Below are 11,110 nucleotides of genomic sequence, written 5' to 3'. Positions count from 1 at the left end.
ATGTTTAATCCCGCTTCATTTTTGCGCCTGTCCCAAATGAGGATGGCTTTTTTGTGTCTAGAGAGATTTTTAATATATATGATTCGGACTCTATCATGACGTCCATTCACACCGAACTAGTAGACGTTTGAGTTTAGGTCCAAGCTGAAGCATTGATATCTATATGAAATTGTATATTGTGTATATATCGTTATGATATTGTATGTACTTCATATATATGTTTTTAAAATATGTTGCGGACTCTTTGGGAGATTAGTTTTCATGGATATGATTGTCCTCTTGAAATAGATAAAAGATTATTTGAATAAGACAAACGTTGTGTATTGGTATATAACAGCTTGTATTACAATATCACTAAACATGCTAACCTCATCAAGGTGTTTTTTCTAATTTATTTAGAAATGATGTTTATATCATCTTATTACATGCACTTCGTGTACAAAAATGTCTTTTTACAATTTGTGTGTATGCATTTAATACTTTAATTGACAAAGAAACCTTAATGTAAATAGAAACCCATATACTTTATCAACTACATAAATGCATAAATTTATTAAATTGTAGATAATTTGGTGTAAGTAAAAGCATTTACGCTTTATCAATTATGAAAAAGACCAAAAAACAATCACCAGTATTTGGTAAAAATTAATTCAGAATAAATTTTTAAATTACAATAATCGTCTTACCTGATTTTTTCATAGTATTAGTAGTTGAGAAGTGGACTGACTGTAGTTAAATGTACAGCAATTCCATATGGGTTTTCTTTAATCAGCTGAAAACTTTTGTGCACTGGAGAAACAGATCCTTGTTTAATTGTCAGATGACGGGATATGATACAAGAACTGGATTTTCATTCAATTTAAGAGATATTAAGATGTAATGCCTGTATAACAGAAAAAAGTAATCTATTTCACATTACTGCATCTGTTTACATTGTACTTGTATTCATATATTGTTTTTCCCCTGTAAACGTGTATTTAGGTTTCAGAGGATAAAGTATTTATCTAGTACCTCACAAAATCTGGTGATGTATTTTTCAGACACGAATACCTACTTCACGAGAGTGTACATTTCTTGTACAATAATCCATCTCGGTACATTATTTGATGCTTAAACTATAACATTTTTTCACAATCAAATACGGATTGTAATTTCCTTATGTTCATTTCTTTCTGTTATATTTAAGAAAAAACTAATACCAAAAATTAGAATTTGCAAGGCTATTAATAAGGTTTTAAATTATGCAAATATAGTTGTTAATTTTAAGCAATAGAATGCTACAAAGTTAATCAATTGCGGACATTGAAAACTCATTTGATTTCACAATGATATCTATAATTTACAAATCATATGTTCATACTTATAGTATATGGTGCACTGTAACGAATCAATAGTCGGCTGAGATAACATCATCTTCATTTAGTGATGCATGACATAGCCTGGCCACATCATGTAAGGAATGTATAAGATCAACGGTGAACCAGCTGCTTGTACCAAAACTAGAAACTGCAACACTATGGTGTCTTCAAGTATGTGGTTTAACATGTTCGGAAATTGCGTCCATAATAATCTTTAAATGACGTACCTAATTATCGTTTTCTTTATGTTTTCAATGAAGTAGTAAATATATATAGGTTATTCTCAATTTCTTTTCCTTTAATTATTATAGCCTGGACATGATAATTTTTAAGAGAATGACAAAAAGGAGAGGAAAGCGGGAAAAATAAAGCAGTTAGTTGGAAAATATTGTCTATAATATGTTCCTTATTCAAATGACGTAAGTCGCTCTACAGTTTTAATTAAGACGACAGTAGTCTACCAATGGGACAAAAGACAACTCCTTTGAGCAAAGAAAGAGTATCACTGAAACTCTATAAGAGGTAGCCCAGATAAGTCCACATGATAATTGACTCCAATTATGCATGCATCGCCCGCTTTGCGAATTAACACCTTGTCAAAGTGTCACAATCGGGAATAGAACTAAATCGATGGAATTACAGATCAGACATTTATACTGGTATCTTGGATCTAAGACCGTGAAAACATCTTTCTAGTCGTCCAACAAGTACGATTGGAATGTCGCGAAGGAGTATATCGACCACCCCGTTACAGACATTTTAGAAGTGAAGCAAATTTGCGTCCAGCAGACGTTAGATCCAAGGCAAAACGTAGACTATCCCTAACAACAGAAATAGCGATTTCATCAATGAAAAAGATAATGCAGATCTTTTAAGAAGGCCTGGCACATCATATTCAAAAGAGAATCACTTGAAGATAGAACATCCAAATTTTTTTCAGAACGCATACTCCAGTCCAAATACTTTGGCGGAAAGATTTGCAACATGGGCGTTTATTGCAACGCAGAAGGACACATTGCCTAGAAGTGCCAAATATAGCCACAACTGTGCTGAGAAAGAAAATGATCAATCACTAAGATCAAACTAAAAATTTTTAAAATAGCGATAATGTGGTGTATATGTATGTTTGTTGTTGTGTCAATGTTTATATCTGCGTTTATATTCCTCCTAGTCGTTTATACTTAAAAAAAAAATAAATAAAAAAATCTTTTGAGCTATAAATGTTTATGTTCTTTGATTTTTGTGGGGGTTATTTTTGTTTATTTTGCCGATGCCAAAACCCCAATTTTTTGTGATTTGTATTTTGAAAACATTAGAAATAGATTATCAGTTTCAAAACATTAGAATTCATAGTCGTTTATGATGAGATAAAAATAGTCACACTACACGTTTTGCTGTTCACATTGTTTTCTCGAACTGCACTGATGCGTCTCTCGATTTATATTTGTCCACCTTCAGTTGCTTTATTTTAAAGTAATAAAACAAGTTTAATCATCAGATGATCAAACGCAAGAGAACTTGATAATATGTCTTATATATCAAATTATTTGTATTTAATTTTCTTTTCGTAATAAGACGTATTTCGTTCCAAGACCTTTTTCTAATTTTCGAAAGAAAAAAAAAACACAAAAAAAGCGACTTCAACAGTTATGTTGAAATATTATGTATTGTTATGCCTTTGTATTTAAGTTGTATATATTTTTTGGTTTTTGTAGATTCTGATTCCAGGATTGCGTTGATGTTTTGGACTTATGAATAATTCATTATAAACCTATTTATTATAAAACATTTCTTGTTGACCAAGTTTTTTGTGTTTGTTTTTTCAAACCTGCTTTGGTTTGTCTCACAACTCATACTATTTTTCAGTTATTTTATCTTGCAGTAATACGAAAATTTTATGTTCGCATGTGGAAAGCGATGGAGAACACCACGACCATTAACATTTTGCACAACCTGCGATTTGAAATCAATCAAGCATATTTATTTATGATACATGAATGCAGCAAATTTCAAAAGGTTCAACGTTTTATAGAATAATACCGACGTGATGGTGAATAATAATTGCAACATTAAGGCTTAATCAGCTCAATTTCAGATAAGTGACACGAGGATATATTTACAAAACATATTTCTGAGAATTAATGATTTTAACAGTACAAGCAATATTATAATAGATCGTCTCAATAATTACACATGAATATAGATATAATATCCCGATTTGTAAACATTGTGTAAAACTGATATCCAGATAATGGCCTTTTGGATTTCTGTTGTGACTTGATTAATTTTTCAAATATGCGTTGCACATCATTCAATTTCGTTGATTTTCTTCATTTCTTAGGAAGTCACCACGAGCTGGTTGAGTGACATGGTATATCTCTTTCATACAGTTATGTTCCAATTTCGGGAACAACAATTTTGTCCTCTTTTCCTCTTTGGCAGCTATCGAGTTAAACAAATCAACAAATATGTACCTAAATGAGCGACACGACAGCTGCAACATGTTGATCAGAGTCACCTTACCTTTTCAAAGCAGATAAATCACCCTAAGCTTTTGTTGGGAATAGCATTTTGTAGTCTTTAGTTTTCCAAGTCCTTTTTATCTTTTGATGGCTTTTATTTTCTATTTTACATGATATTATAAGACCGTTTTCGTTTCTTAGTTTGAATATCCCATTGAAATATTCAACCTCTCTTCAACCATATCTTGTGTAAGGTCTAATAGAGACGATTTAAAGCATAAAATGCTAAGTATCAAAGACAAAACATATTGATCTTTTGTTTTTGTTTTTTTTTATTTCAATTAGGTGACGGGGACGTAGCATTGACATGTCTTAACTTTTGCTATTCCTTATGACACATGTCACAGACAGTTAAGATAAGAAAATATTAAGGTTTGTACTCTTTGCATTGGTTGGTATGGTAGAATAAAAAGAAATCTTGGCATTTTTAACTAAACATAATGAATATTCACCAGAGTATTTCTGGCTATAAAAATCAAACGCGTCTTTATTCTACTAGTGCCAAACAATGAAGAATAATGCTTCAAATGGGACTGAATGTTTGTCACCGTTTTTGTATTTCTAAAGAAGATTATCAAACGGGGTCCAATATTTTAGTAATTTGGAAACAGGTGTTACCAATCCCAAACGGTATTTGTTGACACACGGCAATGTTATTGGAGAAGCAAAATCGGAGGACAAGATCATATTATGACAAAAATCAATAAACATGTTAAAAAAGATTTTATCACGCAATTTTGTTTAATATCTATTAATGAACTTCCATTATTTAAACATCTCTATCCAATGTTCAAGATTTGCCAAAACTAAACACCAAACATGAAAACTGCTGCGAATTTTGTCCTTGTCATATGTGGAATTTTTGTTACCAGCGTTATCGCACATCTTACAGACAAAAGTAAGTATATCAAAAATTTAACATAATAACTAGATTTGCGTCTCGTCTTTTATTGCAGAACTTAAGAGATGGGGATGTAAATTGATTGGTGGTATATTAGGCAGTATTTTTCAAAGGGTATCAGATCTAATCCATTATATCCACTCGCGTTTCAACAGTGTGGGGTGTTCATACATTTGTCTTCTACATAATATTGATTTTCTTCAAGTGAACCCAACCCTTTGTTTATCACATTTATCTTTGGAGGTGACGAACAAAGAGTGGTCACACTTACTGGAATGGGTAATGTAGATTCTTCTTTAACGAATATATATTTTCATTTTGAATTTATCTTGATATTTTTTATTGTTTTACGAACAGGAAAATCAGAAATGTTTTCTTTTTCATTATTACCGAGTAGAGACCACTTTAAGGTTTGTTGCATTTCCTTTAAACACTTGGGTTTTAGTGAGCATCAGTTGCACATTTAAGGGCAACTTCATCTCCTTCTCATTTTGAGCTAGTTGGTTAAAAAATAAGATGCTTTATATATTTATCGGCAAATTAATATATTGATAATCAGCACTGCTGATATTAGGGAAATGAGATTAAGTATCTACGAACATTATTTCTAGTTTATCCTGCATAATGACAATCACGAAAACTCTTGATGGTCTTTACAAGTGCACTGAAACTAGCGCACCCCTCTATCTGATAAATGACATCATAAAAGTGTCATACCAGTGCATATTGTTTTCATAGGTTAGAGATTCCTGAGGCTTTTCTACTTTAGTCATATATCACCTTAGCTGTATTTGGCAAAACTTTTAGGAATTTTGGTTCTTAATGCTCTTCAACGTCGTACTTTATTTTGCCTTTTAAACTTTTTTGCATTTGAGCGTCACTGACGAGTCATTTGTAGACGAAACGCGCGTCTGGCGTGTATACTAAATTTGGTCCTGGTATCTATGATGAGTTTATGACAGGCTTAAAATGCGAAGGGGTGAATCATGTCTTTGTGAGATAATACGCACAGTACAAGGGCTGTATAGCCAGTCAAGGTCGTTAAAAACTTCGATCATCATCAGTAAAACTCAGTTTGATAGTTTTGAAATAGTTTCGAATTTTAAACCATTGATCTAATAATGCTTTATCTATTCTCTACATGCTCTAGTTGGACGAACATGTAACATTTGATATTCGAACATAGGTTTGTGTTTAATATTATTTTATTTGTTTTAGAGTATATCTGATAACAATAGTAAAATTTTAATTTTTCTTGCCTTTTACTACAATGAAAACCTTTGAGAAAAATAGAAATTAATCAATACACTGAATTATAATTAGTTTTGTTCATGCATTGTTGTCATTATAATACAATTTGAAAAAAACAGTCATACAAGTTAAAGGTTAAGCCAGCTATAAATTTAGGTTCAATCCACCATTTTCTACATAAGAAAATGCATGTACCAAATCAGGAATATGACAGTTGTTGTCCATTCGTTTAATGTGTTTGAGATTTTTATGTGACATTTGATTAGGGACTTTTCGTTTTGAACTTCCTCGGAGTTAAGTAATTTTTATTATTTACTTTTTAGAAGAATACTTCAAAAACCGTCCCAGGGATTGTACAGACATTGATATCAAACAAGGTAATGGCGTCTTTAAAATTTACCCAGAAGGCTCAGCTGACGGATTTAACGTTTATTGTGACATGACGACGGAAAGTGTAAACGGCGGCTGGACGGTAAGACTTAATTGTGAGTTATTTTTTATTTTATGCATTTCCTGAAAATTATTTACTCATATGTAGTTTTCAGCTTTCACGCTCTCGATTGTGAATACAGTATTAAGTAATTAAAATCACCCTGCATGATGGTATATTATTTAAAGTGAGAAGAAGAGAAAGTACATGTTTAAACATTATCGATCTTGTCATGTATTACATACAAATGTATGTATTATATTATTTTGTTCATTCACAATGAGAAACACATTTATATAACTGAATATGAATTTGAAATGATGTATTCACTGACTTTGATTATGGTAAAGTTTAAAAATAGTTCGTAATAATATTGGTATATTTACTGTCAAGAGAATGAACCTGATCATGTCGAAATTGATCACATGACAAAAACTTGACGTTAAATCCTAGTAGCATGAAATTTCACAGGCTTAATAATGACATTGATTTTTGATCGAAGAAAAATAATTTACTTTTACATCGATAAAATATCCAATAGATATAGGAAGATGTGTTATGTATGCCAATGAGACAACTCTCCATCCAAGTCACAATTTCTAAAAGAAAACCATCATATGTAAAGGTACGGTCTTCAACACGGATCGTAGGCTCACACCTAAAAAATAACTAGTTTAAAACCATTCAAACGCAAAAACCAACGGTCTTATTTTATATAGAAAGCGAGAAACGAAAATCAGAAACAGATGACAACCACGGAGCATCAGATGTCTTACTTAGGACTCTGCAAACAATTGCAGTGGGGTTAAACGTTTTAACGGTACCAAACCTTCTCCCTTTTCTGAAATAATTGTATAATGTATCAATTTATTGTTAAGACTTTCGAGTATTAATGATCTGATTGTTCTATATCGTTGTAATCCATTATTATTCTATATTGTTTTATTCTATTATTTTATAGTAATGAAAATCGTTGTAATCATATACATTGTATGAATTGAATGATTGGTCAAATAAAGAATTTCTATTTCTATTAGGTGTTTCAGAGGAGATTCAATGGTGAAGTAAATTTTTACAGAGATTGGAAAGAATATAAAGAAGGATTTGGAAGTCTGCAGAATGAGTTTTGGTTAGGTATAACTTACTTGTTATTTTTTTTAAAAACAAAACATTGTTCTTTGTCTTAAAGTGCAATTACTATTATTTAAAAGGGAAAATTCGCAAAACAATAAAAAAATTGATATAAAGGAAACCCTAAATTTATGATAAAATTTTCAAAAAGCGTGGGAAGTTATATTCGAACTTTATCCGCAGCGTAAGCCTAGTCCAAAGATATTAATTTTTCCTGTGTCTATTTGCACAAATTGTTTTCGATCCAAATAAGGATATAAATAATAACAATTAGAAAATCAAAAAATATTGGAAAGAAAAAACTAATTCACATACCAAGCAAACAAATGTTATGCTAAAATTAAATTTTGAATATTTTTACAGTAGTTTGTATTATTATGATAAAGTCCTGGTCTGTCTAAATTGGCAGTTGACATGATGTGCATGTGGTATAATTTAAAAGAAATGTACTGTCGATACAGGTTACGCTGATGCCTGATTGTTTAGCCGTAATATCTCTATATGCGTTATCATTTCAACTTGTTCGTATATTTTTATATTTTACAAATATGAGAGAGACACCACTTTCACAATACTTTGACTATTTCAAGAATTTTAGATACTTTAACTTTTAGGTAATGACAGACTCCATATACTGACGTCACAAGGAAAATTTGAACTGATGATAACATTGGAAGATTTCTCAAATCAGAACCGTTATGCAAAATATGATAACGTAAAAATAGGCGATGAGAAATCGAAATACATGTTGACCTATGGTTCTTATAGGGGCGATGCAGGTATCTTTGACTTACCACTATCTGTAATGTAATTTTAAATGAGGAAACTTGTTTTGTCTGTTGCTTCTCTAACAAACAATAAATCATTAGAATTTCGTGTTCTAGAGACATGGTGGCCTACTAATTGTGTATTATCTAGGCAATACTCGAGAAAAGACACCGATTTTCTATTGTTCTTTTCGTCTTCCGCCTCAGATCGATATCAATATTTTTGTTACTTGTAATAAGGTATAATATATATACTTCAAACACTCCGCGAAATATTTTTTATGAAAAGAAAAAACAAAAACACTGGGTGGAATTCATGACAACTGGGAGCCGTCAATTTTATTTCACGAATGTGGTTTGCAGTTAATATGTGGACAACGCGAACATTGAATCATATATCATTAACTTTAAAAGCTAAATAGGTAACAAAATTGATCTTCTAAAGTAGAATGATATTGTCTTGTCATATTTGGCGCAATTTTCTTTGGAATTTTGTATCTTTGATGACTTTGTCATACTTGAAATAATAAGATTTTGTATCCTCATCTAATAAAATGCCGCAGACGTGTTTGGTACAGCTTTTAGAAATTTCGGTTATTTACGCTCTTCAATTAAAGACTTAATTTTGCCTTTCAATTTTTTCGTTTTTTTTTTTTATCGTCATTGATGAGTCATTTTAGACAAAACGTGTGTCTGTCGTACCTAATTATAACTTGGTTTATTAAATGACTTATTGTAACTGATTAATTTAGGGTACTGCTGATGAACATATCATATGTTAAGTATCGTCCCCAATAATATCTTCCATCAGCCAATTAATCGGTACTTTAAAGTTGACATGAACATGACGAAATAAGATTGATATATTCAGTTTCTGTTGCTGTTATAAAAATGTTCGAATTACTCGAAATAGTAATTTATCGACCTCAGATTAAGAATGCCTTTGTCGTATTTAAGAAATTACGATTATTATCGCTCTAAATCTTTGTAGTGGCTTTGTCTTCCCAACTGCTTGATTCGAGCGCAACTGATGAGTCTTTTGTAGTATCAAATTGTATTAGACGCCCACTTTTTTAAGACAATTTTAAAAAAAAGGTATAGACGTTAAACCAAATCGATACGAATAAAACAAATATTAGAGTTTTAAGAATAGATTACCTTAGCCGTATTTGGCACAACTTTTGGAATTTTGGATCCTCAATGCTCTTCAACTTCGTACTTGTTTGGCTTTATAAATATTTTGATATGAGCGTCACTGATGAGTCTTATGTAGACGAAACGCGCGTCTGGCGTACTAATTTATAATCCTGGTACCTTTGATAACTATTAAGCACAACTCCTATTCCTTTCACTCCCGTGATGATAATTATATAATTATGAGTTTTAACGTGTGAGTTTTATTTTTGTCCGTCATGAATCCTCTCCATATGACGATACTAACAGATTGTCATTGTCCATTGTCAAGGAATATCTTTTCTCTAACTGTTTATGACGATTTACACTTACTCCATTGCATACGTACTGATTGATAGTATATAGTCTTGGAAATATATCTTGTTCGCTGCAATTGTATTCAAATTAGCTTTTGAGAATGCAGGTACTTTTGGGTGGAACTTTGTGTCTAAAGTCTCTTTGTTACTCATTTTCCTGTTCTTCGTGTCGATCAAACCTCTCCTAAACTGATGTGTAAAAAATTTTGAAAAATCTTGTGATGTTTCACCACTGTTCCTTTTTACAGAAAGTGTTGAGCTGACTCATTAGAGAAAATGATAATACATAATTAAAATTTTATTGAGTCGGAATCTTTTTTCTTGATTTATCTACATCAAAAATGCCAAAGTCTAATTAATTGTATTTATATATCATGTATATTTATGACTTTTTTTTCTATAAGATTTATTTAAAATTTAAACATGTGTGTAGTATGCATTTAAGTAAGAGAAAAGTAAAAAGAAATGTCTTTATGCTTATTATTGAGACAAGCATCTGACAAATTAAAAATTTGATTGGTAAAATAATCTTCTATGCATAACTGAGTTGACATATCATTATATCAATCTCATGAAAAGACAATACTTGTTCACTATCCATTGGTTTTGAAATATCATCAAATATTCAGTATCTTCGTATCATAGAATGTTCGTATTAATGTTCTGTCTTTTTTACAGGAAATTCTCTCTCCTTTCATAAAGGACAAAAATTCTCGACAAAAGACCGGGATAATGATAGTCATTCTTCAAATTGTGCCACCCGTTTCAAAGGGGGCTGGTGGTATAATGCATGTCATTATGTCAATCTGAATGGACTCTACCTGTCCGGAAAACATTCTTCTTATGCTAATGGAATAAACTGGAAGGCATGGAAAGGATATCATTATTCACTGAAAACCACATCAATGATGATAAGGAGACTGAAATAAAAGGAAATCATTTTTTGTTTACTCTGCACGAAAAGTTGAATAAAAATATTCTATTATATAATGTGTTCATCCTCGTCAGTTCATCGGTCATCGCACACTCAATGTTCAGTTCTTTTCAACAAAAAGCTCATATCGAAAAATAGTGTTTTCATCTCTAAGAGCCTTTATTTAAAATTACAAATAAACAGTGCAATATTCCAGACTTTAAACTACGTTCATTTTATTGAGACACAAACATGTTAATACAAGATGAAAGGTATTAGTTCTAAAAGGTCACTTTGAGGTGTCGAAATTTATATTTTTAACCAAACAAATTTCATTATGAACATGA

General features: G+C 31.2%; 1 protein-coding gene across 1 annotated transcript; it reads left to right on the top strand.

Annotated features, from left to right (window-relative positions):
• The first annotated feature begins 4,650 nt into the window (after positions 1–4,650).
• Positions 4,651–10,840, top strand: LOC139523666 (microfibril-associated glycoprotein 4-like). The gene is made up of 5 exons (XM_071317862.1): positions 4,651–4,778; positions 6,356–6,504; positions 7,500–7,596; positions 8,208–8,372; positions 10,529–10,840. Exons 1-5 carry the CDS (start codon positions 4,700–4,702, stop codon positions 10,777–10,779), a joined length of 741 nt encoding a protein of 246 aa, XP_071173963.1. The 5' UTR covers positions 4,651–4,699; the 3' UTR covers positions 10,780–10,840.
• The last annotated feature ends 270 nt before the right edge of the window (positions 10,841–11,110 follow it).

This window comes from Mytilus edulis, chromosome 5, assembly GCF_963676685.1.
Source record: "Mytilus edulis chromosome 5, xbMytEdul2.2, whole genome shotgun sequence".
Classification (NCBI taxonomy): domain Eukaryota; kingdom Metazoa; phylum Mollusca; class Bivalvia; order Mytilida; family Mytilidae; genus Mytilus; species Mytilus edulis.
This window is presented reverse-complemented; position numbering and strand designations above follow the sequence as displayed.

What these genes read in the sequence shown, in the direction of transcription:
- LOC139523666 (XM_071317862.1), top strand. Translation starts at nt 4,700, where the DNA reads ATGAAAACTGCTGCGAATTTTGTCCTTGTCATATGTGGAATTTTTGTT. An exon ending in CGCACATCTTACAGACAAAA is followed by an intron (nt 4,779 to 6,355) that starts GTAAGTATATCA and finishes TTTACTTTTTAG; the next exon opens with AAGAATACTTCAAAAACCGT. An exon ending in TTCTTATAGGGGCGATGCAG is followed by an intron (nt 8,373 to 10,528) that starts GTATCTTTGACT and finishes TCTTTTTTACAG; the next exon opens with GAAATTCTCTCTCCTTTCAT.